The sequence below is a fragment of the Ciconia boyciana genome, chromosome 2, assembly GCF_034638445.1.
Source record: "Ciconia boyciana chromosome 2, ASM3463844v1, whole genome shotgun sequence".
NCBI lineage: Eukaryota > Metazoa > Chordata > Aves > Ciconiiformes > Ciconiidae > Ciconia > Ciconia boyciana.
This window is the reverse complement of record NC_132935.1, coordinates 77,007,448-77,028,846: the sequence shown is the minus strand read 5'-3', so window position 1 is coordinate 77,028,846 and position 21,399 is coordinate 77,007,448. Positions and strand designations below refer to the sequence as shown.

Sequence of the window (21,399 nt, the reverse complement as noted above, 5' to 3'; positions counted from 1 at the left end):
GGATGACAGGGGTAAATAACTGCACCGTTGAAAAGTTTTCTGATCCAACAGCTATCAGGCCAATAAAGTGCCTTATGCAGAGTGTACATTTTCAGTGAGTTACAGCTTTGATGCGGAGGTATATTTCCTGATTTGACTCTAGCGACCTTCCCAAATGAATATTGTAAACATCATAGCAGAACATCCCCAATAATTTTCCTCAAAAAAAAGGGGTGCACAAGTTGTTTTTTAAATAAAGGACAGTCTGTCTTAACAGGAATCATAAGACAGAACAGCCAGAGTAAAGGTCTCTTGGGGATTCTGTTTTCCATTGAACTCTTCTTAAAGACTGTTTAATAAAACCCACCCCAGATAACCCAGAATTAAGGCAAGAGATACATGGTATATGGATGTATCCAAAAGAAGACATTCATTCCAATATAAAATGAATAGCATTGTATTAACGTTTATTTCTAATTACAAGAAACAGAATATCAGTCCCTTATTTGTACAAAAATACCTGAAAGATTACAATTAGGTTCACAAGCCAAAAAGCTATTTACAGTACGAAGCAAAGCATATTGAATAAAGGTTTTGTCTCTTAAGTTAATACCTTTTGCATTCCCTGAAACTTTAAACTTTATTCCATTTTACAGTCACTAAATCTTGCATTGTGACAATATAATTTACGATAAGCAAGTCTTGCCACTGGAAAGGTGCATTGATTGGTCAAACTGTCAGGTATTTAGTGCAGAAAAGATAAGACAAAACATCTAAACTGAGGCACGTGTTTCTTCAAGATTAATTAACAAATAAAAAGGTTTTTTGTACTTTAACACCTATCGTAACATAACTTAACTAGTAACCTCATTACCAAAATGGTTTGGCATTTTCCTTCTCAACATATTCAAGATTGCTACATGAAGTATTTATTTAGAAAATAAAATCACAGGCAAAAAGATAAAAATTCAACAGGCTCCAAAACAACCCTGAGCATCCCCTTTACATTCATGTCATTTAAATACAAAAATAAGAGTCAAATGTCCTTCAGTCCTTGGTATGCTGAGCTGGCAGCCAGCTGAATCTGCTGGAAAACTAAGGTGGTATTGACTGCTTTCCAGCAGAAAGAAGACAAAGCAGTGATCTGCTCAAGTGAGATTGTTGCCACTTTGAAGGCGGTCACTTTCTCAAAACAGCTCACTTTAGCTGGGAAAAGTACAAAATACTAAGTCAACCATCTACATACAAAAATCATGATTCATAGGCAAACTTTTATTCTCAATTTAAATAAGATGCAAGGTTTTCTTTATAAATATGAAACACTGCAAATACTATCCGCCTACTGGGAAAAATGCATGGTTGTCACTAAGCTATGTAAACAGAAAAACTTAAAACTACGGCATAAATGGTCTTATTAAACTGGTAATGTCGTCAATACAAGTATCTTTTGTCTCCTAATAGGGGCCAAATAGAAGCATGCAAAGTGAAGTCAGACTTAAGTTAGCTTAATTTCAAGGTTTTAAAATACATTGTCTAGAAAGCAGGAACACTCATTTCACTATGTACAATTAAAAAAAAAAGAAACAAAAAAGGCTTCTACGAAAAACAAAATCAAGTTTCTTCATTTTTAATAGCTAGACATTAAATGGAAAAAAAAATACTACATGTGTTCTGTAAACTAAAATACAGTGTTTCTATACCATTGACATAGTTATAAGCTGATATGGACGACTCAGGCAGGTTATGGTTTGTCTTAAGCTATTCTCAACACTACATGAAGACCTAAAGGTGTAGGATTGGTTTTCCTTCTTTACCCTTTCAGATGGCTAGGATTTCAAACCCAGTGGCAAGTACTAGTAAGGATGAACTAGCCTGCGTAAATCATTTACCGTCTTAAGAATGCTCCGTTCTGCACTACACTCTGCAAGTTCCCAGGGTGGAATACTTCTTACTGTGACAAACTGCATGAAGTACTGGGAAGTTCATTCAGTAACAGCTCCTGCACCAACCGTGTTGCTGAAAGAATGATACTTGCAGTTGGAGGATCAAGGTGGGACTCGTCTAACTTTGATACTGATTTACCATCAGAAAGAGCTATTGTGTAAACATTAAAGAATTGATTTATACATTAACAGTAAAGTAGTTCTGATGACAAACCAGCACCGGAGCAGGATACGTGCTTGTCTGCCACAGGCACTGGCGTGCTTTAGCATGTATGACACCGAGATCACCAGTTACCTCGATGGATGATATCGCCAGCAGCTAGTTTGCAACCAAATGCGCTTCCATTGCCAATGTGTTCTCTCTCACCATGTAAACTTCCATGGCCCTACAGAAAGCAGAAGGGGCACAGTTCTTTTTACGCCCTATTACCCAGGAGAGCTGTGTGTCACTGTAGCTTTACTACATGGAAAGAGCTCTTTGAAACAGTCTGAAAATTCAAGGAGCTATAAAGCTAAAAACACTGGTTTGTTTTTTGTTTGTTTGGTTGGTTTTTTTTTTAATTTTTTTTTATTTTGTCATACTAAGACTAGCCGCAGAAGAATCTTCTCACAAAAAATGGTGGTTTCAAATACAAGTGTGGTCATTCGGTCCTATTCTATTAAGTAACAGTAAGTTTCCTCAGGAAAACAGTCAAAAGGCTGTAAAAAACAAACCACCACTCCCAATAATAAAAATTTGTGCATAGAGTCTAATACAGTCTTTGCATGACTGGATGCCACTAATATGCCATCAACATACTACAGCCATAATGCTACAAGTCAACAGTTTTAAAAGTACGTATATGGTGGTATGTTCTTTTAGAATTGTATCCTCATTGCTTCTTCAAAGACATCTGCAGATCATCGAACCTCAGGTCTCCAGAGAAGTTTTGAGACACGCGCGCGCGCACACACACACACTTCTTGATTTTCTTCTAGCTCCTTTTAGGCTGAAGCATTCCATACATTTTAGGGTGCAGATTAATACCCAGCTCCTGCATGAATTTTAAAAGCCACATCAGCTCCTAATATAGGCTGCATACAATATCCGAAACAAAGTAGGAGTGCAAAAAAAGTGATCAATACAAAAAGTAAACACACTAGTCTTAATTGTCAAGATTATTCCAGGGCAAGAGTTCTTTTCAAAGATTTCTCTTCACGCTTGTTCCTGTTAAGTGGCCCAGCCAAGACAGTTTCCAGTTTTGTTTCAAATTTACTCACGGTTTTACATACCCTCCCCCCATTTTTGGGATGCTGGGACACTCAGCAGCAATCACTCCTAGGTGTTAGACAAACCAGCAATCTTGGTCTGTTGGCACCTGTCGAATCCATCCCTTTCAGAGTCCCAAGGTGCATAATATTTTTATTTATTTTTACCAACTCACAAATCTGCCAATTCCCCAGTGTCAACGTTCTCTTACAATTACTCTTCTAGCAAATCCAGTCTTCAGTGACAGTCAGATTTGAGGTCATAAGGCCACTCGGATGCAGTGGTGTTTGAGTTTGCAGGGCAAGACTCCTTTGTTTAGTTGATAGAATTCAACAAGCTGGATTAGATCACTGAATTTGGTGTTCCCATCATCCAGGCTGAAAAATATCTGCCCATCATCTTCACACTGGGGAAGCAAAACATCCTTTTCAAGTTAGACCGCACATGCAGAGATGCAAGCGTGGCAAAACATAAAGAGTACAAGTGTGGGATGTCAGATAAATGATGGGCACTTCCCAAACAACCTACTGCCCACAGATCTTCATGAAACTGTGTGCAGCACTAGAAAAGAACGTACGTTAACCCAGCTTGGAATGTTTTGTTTATGAAAGTGAAGGCTCATGGGCAGAGTAACTGAAAGCTGTAGAGACAGCACTGGTCTTCATTACGTAACACAAAAATACGCCCAAAATATTTGTTAGCTGTTTGTAAAATTGGCAGGCGAAGCAAGAGAAGAGGGCTTGGACCAATAAAGAGGTCTACATGATCTTAAAACTCCTGACGCTCTTTTTGATCAGGATAGAAATCAAATAGGTTCTCGACATCTCAGTGTAACGTTAGTTTAAGCTCAACGTTATTGGATAACCTCCAGAGTAAAACTGTTAAATGTTCCCCTAAGTTATTCTATGTTTGCCTAAGCGATAGGGAGACAACTGCTGCTGTTGTTGCTGTCAGTCACAGAGAACAAGTACTCTGCATTACTTCTATACCTAAGTGACTTACACCAGTCTTCCAGGCAATGATAACAAAGAATTTTAATCAGACATTTGACAACTGTAAAGAATACTTGCTGATATACTTGCTAATGGAAACATCCCTGTTAATTACATCAGTAATTAATAAGAGGACTCTTCAGATGTTGGCAAAGCTTTGTGATTTAAAATTTCTTTTTTTGTGATCAGTATCAAAATCAGACCAATCAGATCACTACTTACCGGCAAGATTTGAAAATGCTTTATTTTTTGATGATGGCACAGCGTAAGTACAAATGCCTTTGGATTGCTTTGGCTGTCCCGGAGAAGAAACAGTCTAGGAGAGAACATTTTTAAGTACACAATGAATACCACAATCCATTTCTTCATAAATAATCAGAACTACTAAGTCATTTTGTGCTATTGCCTAACTCTTCTTGAGTTGCATTAACAGGCGATTCCATAACTGGCAATTTGTGTTCACTTTTTATACCACGGCTATGCAACAATAATAGATGAAGAAACAAGAAGTGAAAGATACATGACAGTAGTTCTTCCTCTATGAGTGTATGGATGCAGCTTTTTTTAAGGGTCTCTCTAACTGAGCTTTGCATTACTGGTATGTACTCTCATGAAGAAAATGTTCTAATTTAACGCCAAAGCAAATCTGGATTTCTCTAGACAGGAGAGTAATACATGAGAATTGGTTCCCACTCTCCAGTATCTTGCATCAGTTTACAGAAATCCAGTGCTGGCAAAATTACGTTTAAGTTAAATGGCTGCAATTGCACAGAAACAGCTCAATACTTTCTTAAAATGACTTATCACTTAAGCAGCATCCACATTATCAAGATGGGGAAAACACACACTGATTTTTCCTCTAAAACAGGCACAGTATTTTTCCCTCAGCATCACTGGAGAAGAATGTACTGTAGGAGTATAGCTAGCAACATCATACGCTATGTAACTGTCCCTTTTCAGTCGACTCACAAAATTGAAGTCCTAACTCAAATGGGGAAACACATCCTTAGAAGAGGAGAAAAAAAGCTAGTCAAAAAATGTTTCCTCCCCTTGACATTTATGAACTAAGGAAGGAGAACCTCTCCATGCCACAGGAAACAAGAATATACCTTTGGCATAAGGCTCACAGCGCTAATCACTAGTGCATTTCTGAGATGGCCAAGCATAGTACTGGGGCAGGCCTCAAGCCCTCTTAATTGCTAACCACTAAGCAAGGAACACAGTTTTCCAAGGCTGAGTTGCAAGAACTGCCTGTAGTCTTATGAACCTGAAAGAACTTACTCCAGCTCCTCAGAACTGATTGAGAAATGTCAATACCACAAAAACACACCATCATAACCCGGGTCAGTCCAATGCTCAGAGACAGGCATGTCTTGCCACCCTCGGAAACCATGCATGGTATTTGAACATTCCTTGTTAGTCCTAGCAAGACCAGATGTGTGGAAAAGGGTCCAAAGACTTTACACATTGGGAGCCATCTCAGGGAGAAAGATCTTACCTGCCCTGTGGTCACTGTAGTTCACGCAGGTATCTCTAAACTATCTTTCATCTAGCCATTCCAGATTATGCGTGGTATCATAAACTGGTGGCACAAAGGAAAGCTCAGCACAACTGATCCTGCAAGTGTTTTCTCAGCCTCTGGCAAGCAACAGGCTGTCCACACAAAAAATGACTATAAATACAGATGCATCCTCAACAATAGCTTCCAGAAACAGTCTAATGGTAGCACTATCAGCTGCATACATGCATCGCTGAACATCTTACATGAGCCATCAGAAGACTGTTAACTTTCTACCTGCTTTTGTTCAAGGACACACAGAGCAGGAAAACACAGGTAAGACTTCCGTCCCCAAAACCACGATCCTTAGATCTCAGAGCACATAGGCAACGTGGTCCTGTTGCCACTACTGACTGACCTCACTACAGCCAAACTAACCAATCTTCACCTTCTACAGTGAGTAAGCTGGCTAGGCACAAATTTAACACCGCCTCAAAGGCACTAACACGTTTATGAAAACCCCAAGAAGGATGGGCCACTAGATTCCTAAGGCAACAAGTCAAAATGAGCCCAAGATTGTAAAGAAGATCTGTAGTGTGAGAGAACCAGAAACCCAACAAGTCAGCAGCACTCCTTTGCTTTCTCGGCCTCTCTTCTCTGACCTGCTAAGCTAAAACCTCTTCTCATATGACTCCCAATATGCCTTAGCCCAGCAAAAAACCCAAAACAATAAAAGCCCCACTGCTTGATGAATATGTACATGCACTAGCAATTTCTGTTTCTCTAATGTATCTCATTCTTCCCAAAGATTAGTGATGCTCCTGAATCAGAAAATGCCAAAGAAAGGTTTGAGCTTGACTGTCTCCTGAGAAGCCAACATGGAAGTTTCTACCTTAACCCTGACAGCAGCAAGCTTAGTGAACTGAAGGCAGCCACGCTCTTCCCATCCTACAAATAAAGAACTGCTGAATGCAGTTTAAGCAACTTCCCTACAATAACCATAACTACGTATCAATAAGGGAAACAGAGATGCTCAGAAGATACTTAAATCTCAGCTACAGACATTTTAGAGAGCGCTGGAACAGGTCCTTTCATTTCTTTGCTCTAGGACAGAAATAAATAGTGAGAAATAATCATTAACTGCTCTGATTCAGGCAAAAGAGCACAAATGGCTGATTATAAATTTGTGGGCAAATGGCTAGGTACAGCTTTGCCTGAAAAGTATGTCCTCAATGCAGATTACAGGAATCAATTATTTACAAATTCTAACATTCTCTAAAACTTGATGGACTCTGTTGGAAAAAATAAAAAAACTGAAGTGTATCCTTAATATTTTATTTTTCAAATTAAAAGTTAGAACCCACTCCTACAAACACATACTCTGTCTTTTTGAAATCCAGGCAGGTTATAATGGGACCACTCAAGGATCAGGTTACTCAGAAGTGCCCACAAACCTGTAAACCCTTATGGCAGAAGTTGTGCTCTTGTCTATAACGCTTACCACCAGATCATAAATGCTAAGCAACAGGAATACCTACCCATCTACAAGCCCTTGTTGCTTAATAATCCTGTGAGATTCTTCTCTAGAGATTCTGCCGTGAAACCAGTGCTGTGTCCTATGAATAACTGGAGGCGAGAGGGAAAAGAGGGAAAGACAGGATGGTTAAAAACAGTAACAAGTGCAACAGTTTTATCCACGCACTCATTATTTAAACATTTTAAAAGTGGGTATAGTTTTGTTACAGAATATAAAATATCATTCATCAATCAATATAAAAATTGAATCAGTATGAAAAAAAATGCACCAGCCGTTGCATCTACTTAATGTACCAGGTAGACAGGCATTACCTCTGTGTATTTGCTGATTTGCAGATGTATGATGAGGTTAGCGAGAGATATCTCTTACCATACTGCCTTTTCATAGTTTCCTGAAAATGTTGGGACTAAACAATTCTCAGAATACCATGTATGAGCTAACAAGTCAGAACCAAGTCCCTTTAACTCTCAGAGAATGAAAAGCACTTTGCCTTGTGCTTTCAAGGGTGGAGTTACCCCCAAGTATTTTTACCTTTATTGTTTTGTTGTTTTTCAAATGGTATTTTTAAATTCTGTTCAACAGAACAGAAACACAGAATAGAAACGGAGAACAGCTGTGTTTCCTCTAAGAAGTCCAGCATATTAATACACAATTTCCTATTATTTTAATAAACTTACAGTCTCAAAGAGATGTTCAGGACTCACACTAGGGGCATCCATATTTTACATTCCTCAGTTATGGAATGAATGCTGTTTTGAAGATTCTCATTTTTACTCTTTAAAGATCAACAGATCACTCTGACTTTCCTGGTCTAAAATGAAGAATTGACTTCTGGATTGTTTTAAATGGAAACGTTTATGGAGTCTCAATTTTCATAACATCTGAGTTTCAAAAGATTAAAATTGAAGAGAAACTTGAGTGTGCCTTCAAAGGAAAACCAGTTCCTTCTACTGTGTCTACAGGTAAGCGTGTTCATGACACAGAAGCTACTGAGAAACAGAAACACAGTATTTGACATCAAGGCGTTAATACTACATGACTGCACGCTACCTCTGTCTCTATATGAAATACAACTTTTATTTACCTGCAGAGACCTCTTATACTATGCTTACAAAACAGCAGAATTTACCTGTACTCAGTGTGGAAGGATGGAGTGGACTTTGGCTACCCAAGATGTTCATTCTTGTGCTACGTTTCTACAGAGAAAATGAATTACCGTTAAATCCACACTAAAGCCTCAACAGAAGAGAATTAGTGCACATGCAATACAGATTTAATTTACAGGAAACTGGGGGCTGGGCAAGTTTAATGCAAGGATGAGAAAAAGAAATGCAACTTTGAAGGGGGCTAATCTACAAGCAGCAGCTCATTTCAGTTGGCTTAAAACACAAGCCAGATGTTAATGATGAAAGCTCAGTATCTAAAAAAAAAAAAAAGGAAAAAAAAGAAAAATAAAGAAAAAGATGACAGAAAAAAGAAAAGTCTGATATGTTTCTGCTCAGGCAAAACATCAGGCACTCACTCAGTAAATCAAGCAGTATTTCCCTCCCGTACATAAAGCACCAGCTAGTGCTTCAGTAATGACTCCTATTCCCTAAGAGACGAGCATGTGGGAAAACTTGTACTGCAGCTGTCTGTCCACAAGACACTATAAACAAGTTACATCAGTTTTCATTGCAAGAGGTCCTGCCTCTTGTATATTCTGCAATTAAACTTACTGGGAGCAAGCCATTAGTCAGAGCCCCAGCCTCTTCCATGTGGGGAAGCATTTAATTTGACATATTCCTCCTCAGAGACTGGTTTTGCAAACTGGCAGTAAAGTTCTGGTGGGTCTGCTTTCCCCCTCAACTTTCCTCTGGACACTAGGGGGACAGAGAAGCAGTGGTAGAAGGTTGTTGTGAATGTGACAGTTTTGCTAAAGATGGATATTGACTTTCAGATCTGCATGCTTGCAGTGTGATTGCTTCAGGTCGGAGCTAAGCTATACTGTGACCAGCACTGCACTAACATCATAGCACACTCTGTGTTTTGGCTCTCAACAGACACTTACTAATTACAAAAATAGAAAAGAAGAGAAGATAGCTACCCTCCAAGCATGTCCTTCTTCCAAGGCAGCACTCTGTGCTTCAGCAGGATTGTCAATAACTCTTCCTATTTGCCCCGAAAAATCCATTGCTACTAGTGAGTTTTCAGATACACTTCTCTGAAAAGGAATTTTCACTTGTTTCAAAAAACAGGGAAAGAAAAAACCAGCTTGAGAGTTTCATTTCAAAATGTTTTGGTTTCAGAAGACTGTCCAAAGTTATCCTTCAGCAGCACAGAAAATACATCTCATTTTTTTTCCCCTTCCAAAAGATTCTCAGACACAAAAATAGATGGCTTTTCTTTTTAGGCCGTAGGGGAGGGAGAGGATTCAAAGGCTGAGAATAAAATCTGTATTGCTCAAGTTGCCCACTTGCCCTATTACTATACTCCAGTCATTTTCAGGGCCAGTTGGGATCCAAATATAGGATCTTCACTTTTAGATAGCTAACAGTCAGCTCTTGGCCCAACATGCTTGAAGAGATTTACGTCTTAGTTTTGCCAGACCTAAGCTGGCTTCTGCAGAGACAGCCAGATGTCTCTCTACTGTACATCTCAAAGTGCCTGACGTATCCAAGATTTTTTCAGTCGTGCGGATTGTGTAAGCCTAAGATAATGGAGAGCCAACCACGTAAACTGTACTCAAATGAAACGTGAACTTTACGTTGATTTGCTAAACAATACTAAATTTACATTCCTTAGCGTAAAATTTTCCACTTTTAAAATGCAAAAGCAAATGTGTCTTTCCCAACACCGCACATCAATGAGGTAAAGTTCATTACTTACTACTGGGGTGGAAAAGTGTGGAAGCATGGCTTTTCTCTGCTGGGGAATTCTGTAATTCTGATACAGTAGCATTCCATACTGCCAACAGAAATGCAAGGACGTTAGTATTCAAAGACATACCACAGGAAAAAAATCTGCAGTGGTTTCATAACACTACTTACACTGGAGCAAGGTGCCGCCAGTTTATTGTTTTCATGATCAGAAGCTGTCCCACAGCAACTTGCATTAAGTAATAGTGATTGGCAGGTGCAAGTCGAGCAGTAAATATGCATGACAAGTGTTAGTTAAAAGACAGCACTTTTACAAGCCTGAGCGAAATACACAGGTCATTTCTGCCACTCTCAGCTATCACCATGTTTTCCTTGCAGAATACAAGCTTTCACTTGAGGGCAGAACACACATATTAACTCCCCCTCTTTTTACCCTCTAGTAATGTCAACTTAAAAAAAATTCTGCATAAGAAGTCCTGTACAAGACAATATAAAGATGAACTAGGCTTTCATAATGATATAAAATACAAACCTTTCTAATTCACTAGCTCTTTTAATAAATTTCATCAGAAAATAACACATCTGGTACTTTTCTCATCCTTATACAAATCAGGTGATTGAATTCCAGTCATGCTCCTTGTTGAACACGATAAATTTTAGCAACACTAGTAGCTAGGAGGGTAGGAAAACTCCTACTCAGTGCCTTCCCAATGTTGCTGAAGTCTAGCAACATTGCTTACTGAATGTTCTAAGTGAAATGGTATACATAATTTTGTAAAGAGGGTAATATGTGACTATGGAAAGCTAAATCAATAGGTAAATAAAAAGGAAGGTTACGGCCACAGCCCTGGGGCACAGCCTTAATTTTCCTTGACTATACACCTTTAATCATCTTTCAGTGTTCCTTTAAAACAAACCCTTTTTTTTCCCCTAGTGTTACCTGCCGAAGGGTGAATGTTATATGCCAGTATACAGAAATTACTGCCATACAGTACCGTTGCTGCCACAGGTCGCGCTGCAAAGAAAGATTCCTCTGAACCATCACAGCAAGATGCACATCTACGTATTTGGTAAGAACAGCTAATTCTGTACACTGCTAAGGTTTTCCCTTGCCATTCAGCAACATGAGTGCCTCGACTAGTGTAACTAATTTCTGCAGAACAAGTGGTATCTTCAAGGCACAAGTCACTACAATTATCTGATCCTCTGTTTGAGCACTTCCCCCACAAATCAAAATTCTCTGTAAGTAGGGAAAGTAAAGGACAACTAAGAAGAAGCACTTGGAACTGCCCTGGGGACTAAAACTCCGACCATAATTGTCAGTGTGTATTAAACACGAGTCAAGCCAAGTTAAGTAACTGGAGAGCGGCTTATGATAGCCAACAGAGGTATCAGCTACACAGAAACCAAATATGCGTCTTGTAATGGGGATTACTTCTTGCATCCTGGCCCATACTAGGTTTCAAAAACACTGTGAAGCCTCCTACCATATTATCAAGAAATCTCATTGTTTCCTCTCAGATATGAATAACTTTCACCCAGAGACAGGGTTGCTTATTTGTGTTACTTTTTTTAATAGAACCTTCTGAAAACCAAAAAAATTGCAAAGGCTCTAGACAGCACTCTGTTCTAGTTTAGATAACCACTCACCATTATCAAAACGTTTTATTTAGCTTTATGGTAACTTGCAAATACCTTGTTAAGCAGGTTTTTTTCATTCATTCACATATCATAAATTTGGCTCCAGAACAAAAATTGTACTCGATTCGTACATGGAAGGAATTGAGCTCAGTTCTGTGCTTAAAAGCTTAGGAGGGACAGGTCTACCTGGCATTTTGCTCTTAGCTCTATTGTTTTGGAGGCAGATGATGTTTAAGAACACATAGGTATTTTCTCATGAACAAAATAACGAATGCCACTTAACTATAGGCGTAGCTCTATTCACATAGAAGAAATTAGGTACCTTGAGGAGCCGAAAGGCAGTCATCCAGCACGTCCTGCTTTGCTCATCTTCAGCACACAACAACCTCAGTTCCTTAGTTTCATTTCTCACTCTGTTGGGCTATAAAGTGTTAGAGGGAAGTCAGCTACATTCAGTAGAAAACCAACAACACTGTAAGTTTACTGCAGAGTAAAGGCAGGTACGCTATTAGTCTAAGAACTGGCCAGAAAAAGCTCACACCGCCCTGAATTAAAGCTCAGGAGAAGATGAGCATGCTTTGAAAGAAATCGCTTTCTCAGCTGGGTCCCGTAAGATAAACGTCAGTGCCTGCTTTGAAATACCCTGCAGTTCTGGCAGTGTATAGGAACAAGGTACTCAGGCCAGGCTAGAACCAGAACCAAGGCATGCGTTTTGGTGGTTTTTTTAGAATTCTGAGAAGTTTTATGAGCCCCCTTTTCGAGATGAAGAACCCAAGTTTCTGTAACTGAAGGTTACTGAAAGTCTGCTTCCATCAGTTCAGGATCTGTCCCACAGCCAGTCTCTGCTCTCTGAGGCAAACCCATGTTGTCTAGCACTGGAAACGCTGCTAGGAAGGAGACTACTTCACTGCTGTCAATGAAACCAGCTCCCAGCCTTATTTTCTTCTCAGAAAATTACATGGAGCTGTGAAATACTTTGCAAACCTATCCATCAGCACAACAGGTTTTAAAATCCTCAAAGACAACTGCTTATTCTTATTTCCATTTTCCAGGACAATCCTCTTCTTTAAATAAATGCAAACCTCTGGCCCACAATAATGGTACAGTTACACCCGATCGGAGCTTGATCCTTTTGTTGCTAGACAGTTTTGGTGCTCGCTTTGGTGCAGGGAAACTTTCCTATTAAATTAGAGTACTTGCAAAAAAAAAGTCATCTGTGAGGTGAACCAAGGCCACCTTAGAGGCACACCATGCTTCAGCACCGAGCTGATCTTGCACAGAAATTTCCCAGGCCCAAGGAGCACCAGATAAAGTGTTAAAAGTGTCACATAGAACGATGGCAAGATTCACAGGACATGCCTGCCAAATGAAAGACGTTAAAGATTAAGTCCTCATGACAGAAAGGCTTGCAGAGTTTTACATACAAATCCCGTTTAGTTGGGGGTTGGGGGGACTCTGAGCTACCAACACTGCCTTGAACTTTGGAAGACCTTAAGGAGAAAAATTACCTTTATACAAAATCCATACTCTGCGGGAGCATTGTACAACTTCTTGCCTGCTATCAACGAGAAGATATTGCTGTCTTCTAGGTCAGCCAACAATTGCAAATGTCTTGGCTCCTGGGGAAATAACGTGTTTTATCATAGGTAAGTGCAAGATTTTGGAAGCTCTTGCTGCAAGCTTTGCAGTCTCTCAGGACCAACCTCCAACAGAGGGCAGCGTACGAACACTGGGCTCCTCTCTCAGGCAGCTTGAAGTGGACATGGCTTGTCACCTTTTACATATCAGCCTACTAGCACAAGGTGCTTTCTACAAGAAGCTGACAAAAGACTGACTCAAACACATCACAATAAAAATGGCATAGCCTATTACATTGCTCCTGAGAAATCTGAAAGTTAGGTAATATAAAATACTGTTTAAAGTACCATTTAAACTAAATTCATGAACCAAATTCATGAACCATGTGCTTGGAGAGCATGATTTCTCTTGCTAACCTTGTCAGGGTGACTTCAGTAGCCACAATTATGTTGTCCGGCTAGTTCGCTTTTATTATGTAACAATGCTATAGAGCTATTTTTGTGCATTGAGAGCCCAGGGCTTGACTGTCATTCGATCATGGCTTGCTTATCCTTCTCTACGTGATAAAAAAAGGAAACGCTGTGTGCAGATATTTAAAAACCAGCAAAAAATACCCACTGTAAAAGCAGAAAATGCTTTTGCATGCTAGTACTGTGCAACTTCTTTTTAAGTCTTACCTTTGAAGTTCCTTTTGTAGAACAATAAAGTCCTGATCTCCTCAAACACACATACAGTTTCTTCCAGGATTTCCTACCCAGCTCTTTCACATGCAAGAAACCTTGAATTTCAGGGCAGCTACTGGAGTTTAAAAAGTTCTGTCAGAGAGGAAAATGTAAATGAGCATTGTGTCCTATGGATGGATCATAAAATTGTCACTGTATTTGCAGAACAGGGAAGCAAATGGCAAATCACTTTGCTGACTTGGGGCACAGTTTCACATTATGCTTCAACTGGCCTAGATGTTTACACTGATTCACGACCAAAATGGATATTCCTGCTCCTCCTGTTAACATCTACCTGGCTAACTCCTCCTGCCACTGACGTTTTCCTGTTTTCTGTGTCAATACTTAAATTTCCAAAAGGCTAACCATTTCTTTGTATCCCCATTCTTCTTGCACTTGTCCTGAAGGGACACAAAGTAAGCTTATTAATTCTTAAGAGATAATAATACCTTGTCACAACAATTCTGCCAGCTAGTCTAACTGGGAAACACTGGCCAAAATCTGCAACTTTATCCCCAAGTTTTAGAATGGGGACAGCCTGTTTCAGGATTTCCCACAATGAAGTCTTACACAGCGCACGCGCCTGTCCCAAGACAAGAGGTATGACAGAATATTTAACTCAAAATGCAATGTAGAGCAGTCAAATAAATGTCAGCAATTATACTAGACTTCAAGATCCAGAAGTATTTAAGTTCTTGACGTAATTAGAGGGACCACATATGGAATAATTTGATTTGCAATACATCAAAGGAAGTAAGTATTAACTATGGTTAGCGAACTGATGGATTGCTCCCTTAATTACAATGGGCCAGATTTTTAAGTGACAGAAGGCTTGCTCAGTTAAGTTAAATGCCAAACTCCTAATAAATTCAATAGTAGAAAGAAAAACGTGTAAACCAGGTTGGCCTAGATGCCTCTGCAATTCTTCAAAGTTGTGTTTTGGTGTTATTTGGTGGACAATGCCCACAGAAAACAAAACCAAAAATCAGTGCCCTGTGTCAGAATTCTTAGTTGCATTAAAACCTAATTTTTTTTTCCAGTCCTCCTCCCCATCTCATCTAACAGAATGGAAAAGAACAGTCAATTTGCCTGCTATTTGTACTATGAATCTAATTCTCAACTGTGAAAGGGAAGGACCAAAAGGAGAACATATTCTCTCTGTTCAGCTAGATAAACCAAAAGTAAACTAAGATGCAAGTTTTTTTGCATATCAGAGCCAGGCTGACGGTAGTGAAAACAGATCCCGCTGTTTTTAATGCTATTGTTAAGACTAAAAATACTAGCTCTTAATGAAGTATATGATATTGTGAGATTATGTTTAAGATTCTTCCCTATTTTGTGTGTAATTAAAAAAACATCGCACTTGCTCAATATTTGAGGTGGCCTCAGATGCAACATGCTTAACGACCTCTAGAATGCAGTAAGTTTACCTTCAACAAATTACAACTGTCATTGAAACAATGAAAAATGGTTGCGTGTTTTTTAAAAGGAAAGGGGTATTTAATATAAATGCTTTAAGGAAGATTGGTTTTTATGGTTAAACAATGAACCAAAGAGAATGTACCCATCCTCTTTCCCCCACCCTCTCACACTGTTAACCCCCGAGACTTATGCTTCTCCAGGACTGTACCTAACTGAGCCTTCCCAGAAGCAAACTCTTGTATCTCAGGAGGTTGTAAGGTTTTTGTTTCCCTACTGTTTGAGTTACCCTAGGTTCGAAACTTTTCCATCTTCAAGAACATCCTGCTCTTTTAGGGAGTCCCGCTGCTTGCGTTAACAGGCAAACTCAATTCTCCACTTACACTGCAGGAAAAAGGGTCCAAGGTGTGAACACCTCTGTTCCTACCAGTCTGTGGCAATGCCTGTTCACACCAGTTTTGGTTCCCGATTGCAACCTCATTGCATGCGACTTTTGTTTTTAATTCCAGAAATAGATTTGATTTTTGTTTCGTTTCCCAGCTGAGAGTGGATGCTAACATTTTAAATTCTTCTCAGTGAACCTGGAGCCAGTATTTAATGGATTTTGAAGTGGTTACGGGACAAAATGAGTGCACCGGTTCAAAAGTCAGTAGAAACTTGTTGTATTTAAACAGAGAGTCAGTGCATATTTGCAAACATGCAAAAAGACAGAAATCAAGCTAAAATCAGTTATCTGTATGTATACTTTCTTCATATATTTGTGCCCTCTGCTTTATAGCTTGTCTGTTATTCGTGGTACTGTCTTCTAGGTATCACAGTCTTACGTTCTTAATATAGTACTCTTTTAATAAACTGTGCTTTAATTTGGCCTCATGAGTTGAATGTCCCCCATTTGAGAAAACAACTAAAGTGAAAAAGATTTAGACTACAGGGTTTAGATTGGAGTGCTTAAATTGAGAGGTTTATGTGAATGAGTTACTGGTCAGAGAGGTAGCCCACCCTTCAGCACCATCCTTGGAGGCCAAGCAACTGTGCCACTACCACAATTCCTTCATGAGCAATTAAGAAACTGTACAGCGACATCAAAACTTCAGTATAAACTCAGGGAACGTGCCACTGCCACGCAGATTACACAACTCTACCAACAGATATGCATAAGGTACACACACCTGTAATTCAACTTGAGGAGCTTTAAATGGCATTACTTCGCAAATACTACATACAATTTTCTGTAACTACCTGCACTTACTTCTTACGGAATTATTTTTCTATATAAAAGAGCAGCTAGTTGGCTGAACTATGGGGAAGTTGGTCCTTAGTGTTAATTCTCACCAGGCACAAACATGGGACATAAAAAGCAAAAGCAAAACCTCTCACATCTCAAGCCCATCTTCTAATGTACACAGACATTTTTAAACTTTCTCCTATGCTACAATGTGGAATATAGAAGAGTACTTCTGTTTTGCCTTTTATAAGGTGTATTTATTTTTCTAGAAACATATCTGCTGAGACTGTTTTAGGAACAATGCTAGGTGGCCAAACCAGGTAAGCTGAATATTAATGGAACAAATATGTATGAACATAGCTATGAATACTTCCTCTTTATAACTTACACCTGAATAGCACTGGGTAAGATCTTTGGCAGGTATTTTCAACATTAGTACCATATGCTAACTCACTACACTGGACTTTCTCTGACCAGCTATTTCCAGACCTTTGAATTCTCCCTTCCTTCCTCTCAACCTCTCCCCTTCAGCTCCAAAACTTACTCTGTGCATACAGATAACTTACAGTACCTGCAAAAGTTGGGACTGTGGGATACTGCCATTTGTTTGCTGGCACCAGGCAACCATTTGCTCTGGAAAGAAATTCTAGAGACAAAAAGAGAAGACAGTTGGAAGCCATAATATATTCAAACACTTTTACATAGAACAAGTGGAATCTTCTTCCAGTCATTAGTTTTTTGAAACTATCACTCTTAAATCAATTTGGAGATCCCCAGACACAGAATGTAATACTAGGACTTTCAAGTGCAGTTCTTCCCGTCCTTCTGCTCACCAAACACCCATGCAGACAGAATGCAGATTTTTAAAGTATCTGATACGTGGTATTTCATAAGCACATTTTCCCATCACTTCCTCTTCTACTGAGGGCTTTCGTGGATATCTAACAGCCTCTACTTTCTAGGAAAGGACAGGATGAATGCTCCTGCAGGTTGGGGATGCAGTGACTCTTTGCTTATTGCATATTCTGCCACCAAATTTCTGGGCTTCCCTCTCTGTCCAGAAAGGCTGTTCAGCAAACAAACTCTTTGTAACTCTACTTGCCATGTGGAAGATGCAGAGCAGGAGGAATAACAAGTTTCCTCTACCTTCACAGGGGTAAGCTGGATGCAAATGCATTAAAAGAAGTCTCAGGTGGGGATGCTGCAGGATCTCTAGTATGTACACCTTCACCTTTGATAGCATTCTTTTTCTATCCAAAATACAGTTCTTCAGTGCTGTATCTGCTTGACCCTAAAACCTGCTCAGTCCCTCAGAAGGCTCCAAACGAAGTGCCATTCGCAGACCTTAATTATGAGAAAGAGCTCATGTGTGACTGTTGATGCTTTCTCATTTGGTTTTTCAACAGTCAGGTTATGCTCAGGGCTTGAAACCCTTCCATCTGTCAAGAGAAAAGCCCTTTGCAATATCTACCCCTCTATGTTTATATTTCAGGGTAACGTAACAGAGCCCGGTGGTTTTTTCTTGTAAGGATAGGTCAGCATACATTCCATGAAATGAAATAATAAAAACTGAATGAGGACACATGTGCAATAATTAGGCTCTGTGTCGCATGCCCTGCTTCACGTGCTAGATTTGAATAATCTCAAAGCAGACATCTATGTCCTTTCCCCCATCCCACAAAACACAGAAGCAAATATTGTTTAAAACACAAACAGGTGCTTCTACAGAGCTTTTCGATTTCAGGCATCCGGTACAATATCTCATTCATACTGAACCTTTGCATGACAAAGGTCAGACAGTTTTCTGACGCTAAATTGATGACTTCAGATTTATTCCTCCAGTTCCCCTTTTCATTTGCCATGTTTTAAAATGCCTATATAATTCAGTAGACTGAGTTTACTATACACAGCAATTACATTAAGTCATTCTTGAAGTTTTGAAACATTCTTTGAAGCATGAAGACATGCAGAAATGCCTGAAATAAAACAATGACTGATTATAACAAGATGAATCACAACAAAAAGGTTTCCAGTTTAGAACATTCGTCACTCCTCAGGCAATATAAATTTCAGTCTTTAGGGCAAAAAGAGAAGGGCTGAAGAGGAATCACCCTTTGGGCATAAAGAGAAGGGCTGAAGAGGAATCACCCTTCTGTCAGGTAAGTTGCACAATGACTTGTGAAAGCTAACATTTACCAGCCTCTCTTGAGTACAAACAGTGCCATATGGCAACAGCTAATGCAACGGATAGGGAGCCTTCGCATTCTTACACCAAAAGAATGATTTATTCTCTGATTGCAGGAGCCTGGGACTGAATGCCAAGCATTCTGGGTTTTACTCCCATGCTCTGTTATTAATTAAAGTATACCACATGAAACCATGTGCTAGCTCCTATGATACCAAAATTTCTGTACAACACTCAGACGTTAATAGGTTATCAGATGGGAAGATCAACAGAAGTGAAAAATTACAAACACTCCATGTACAGAAATGTTTCACACAGTAAGTCAAGGCACAGCCTCTGAAACAAGCACTACCAGATGACAAATGTATGTGCGAGCACATGTGCGAGGATGCAGCAACTGTGCATTAGTGTCTATGAGGAAAGGAATGAATTTATCATCTGCAGTAACTTCAGCAATGAGTTTTCATGTGACCTCATATATCTTTTTTCTTCTGGCACCACAGATGCCCGACTGACCCAAAATCTGTTCTCACCTAAACCACCTCTGGATTATCCTTCTTCAGCTATCTATAGATGGGTCACACCAGCTGACATAGGTTCATGTCAATAGCCCATTCCAACTTAATTGTTTAGATAAAATGTGAAAAATCATCCCCAAATAAGCAGTTACACTGCAACCAGTTTAAAATTACAACATTCAAAGGATCTTACAAATCCAGGAATAAGTATAGCTGTGACATACAATACTTTTCAAGCATGGACATAGATGAGGACATAGCGAGCGTGAGTTACTGTGATCAGTAAAGAAGGCAGAGCACACTTGTAAAGCACAGCCATAGGCGACATGCTGTTCAATATATATAACAATGAACTGGAAATTCCTTGTATGTAGTAAGTGCTTTAGGGGTTATCCAGAGGGGTTTTTTTTAATTATTACTGTCAGAAATTAAAACGTTTGGGTACTGCACGCTATGCGATCAATTTGCTTCAAATTGAGTAATTTTGAAGATAATGAATAAATTGCACTTCTGACTGTTTTTCTTAAACCAATGAAGATTTCCCTGTCTTGGTCACATAACAACAGCCATTTTGAAACAAGTATATTTGGTAACTTGAAAACACTTGAGGTTTTTAGGCTGGGAGAAGAGTACAAGGAATTTAAACATTGGTTATAATTTCTTTGGAAAGAATTCTGTTTATTGGTTGCTTGTTTGTTTTTTTTTAATAGATGTTTAAGACATAACAGCACCCAGCAATGTTATTGCAATCCATCCCTCTCTCTGTGATGTAAACAACTAAGTAATGAGACTCACCACGGGATTTTTGAAAAATTCATATTTTGCGTAATTCTTCCTGAATAAAAATTTACTTTCACTTCCCATTGTGGACTCAACTTGAACTATGAGCTCATGATCTTCCAAGCACCTCTCTGTGGAAAAAGAACATGATGTTAACACACAGCCAACCAGCAGAAGCAGCGAGACCAACTTCCAAAGAACACGAGTAAAACAACCCAGTGTAATTCCGTTACCTTTTAAGAAGTTAACAAAACGTATGATAGCTTTCAAACTGTACTGCCATGAGGCACTTAAGGGAACTAAGGCGTAAGTATTACATAGATTAACGTTACATGGCAGTGTTCTTCAAAGATTTCCTACATCAGGGCTTCATAAGCACAGACTTTTGAGAAAGGAAAGAATGTAAGATTTTTTTGTGTGCAATAGCTTAAATAATACACATGAACCTCTTCTTTTGGTGCTGGCTATATGTCGTGGAACTGGCAAGGTGGACAGATTTAAGGGGAAAAAAGTTGCGGAAAGGCCACCATTAGGTATTGAACTATCACAGAAATACAGTGCCCTATTTGATCACACTCTATAAAACCAGTTCATTTCAAGGTGAACTTCAGGCCTTTATTGTAGATGCTAGACAATGGCGTTTATTATGAAAGAGGTCACAGGATCTACTTTACAGGAATACTGACAGAGACAAATGTTTTGTACACATGACAGGGCAATTTTCTGCTCTAGATTTGGTTACAAGGTAACTCCCCATAACCACCACTTCTCTGGTCAAAAGAATGGCACATCAAAGCATGAATAGATAGCTTAACAAATCCAATTCACTGAAAGCAGTAACTCGAAAGAAGGCAACTGGGCTAAGTGTGCACTACTTAATGAACTCATTATCTTGGCAAAGCTTCAAAAGTTTCTGAGAAAATATTTAGGTATTTTTGAAAAGTCTTAATAGTCAGTACTTTCATCCCTTGTATTATAGGAAATAAAAAATGAGGTCAAACAGAAAATAACTTTCGCAAAGCTCTATCCAAAATGCGTGTGACTTGCTGGCCAAAGAAGTTTGGAGAGTCCCTTCCCCACTTTGTGTTCCTGCATCCTTGCATTCCCACAGGTAGAAATGCCAGGCTGCCGCCCAAGTTCTCTTGGGGTGTTTTCACGATAGAAAGCACGTAGTCATTGGTATCTCAAAAAGTAGTAAGCTCTTGAATGTCACTGGAATTATTCAACTTAGCAGACTAAGTTCTTTGATTGAAAGTTTAAGCTATCTCTGAATGA

The 21,399-nt window shown here is 39.2% G+C and overlaps 1 protein-coding gene across 7 annotated transcripts in view; it reads right to left on the bottom strand.

Moving 5' to 3' along the window:
* Positions 1–426: 426 nt before the first annotated feature.
* Positions 427–21,399, bottom strand: part of GRB10 (growth factor receptor bound protein 10) — a 152,286-nt gene continuing 131,313 nt past the window's right edge. For 2 of the 7 annotated variants that reach the window (XM_072853007.1, XM_072853008.1), the window contains exons 7-17: positions 20,140–20,255; positions 17,213–17,287; positions 13,953–14,090; positions 13,206–13,316; positions 12,020–12,118; positions 10,067–10,144; positions 9,285–9,401; positions 8,328–8,394; positions 7,200–7,287; positions 4,386–4,479; positions 427–3,577 (exon numbers count right to left, since the gene is read on the bottom strand). In XM_072853007.1, the coding sequence (XP_072709108.1) occupies positions 3,431–3,577; positions 4,386–4,479; positions 7,200–7,287; positions 8,328–8,394; positions 9,285–9,401; positions 10,067–10,144; positions 12,020–12,118; positions 13,206–13,316; positions 13,953–14,090; positions 17,213–17,287; positions 20,140–20,255 (1,130 nt within the window). In that variant the 3' untranslated portion in view covers positions 427–3,430. The other 5 variants (XM_072853009.1, XM_072853011.1, XM_072853012.1 and 2 more) reach the window with 5 other exon arrangements.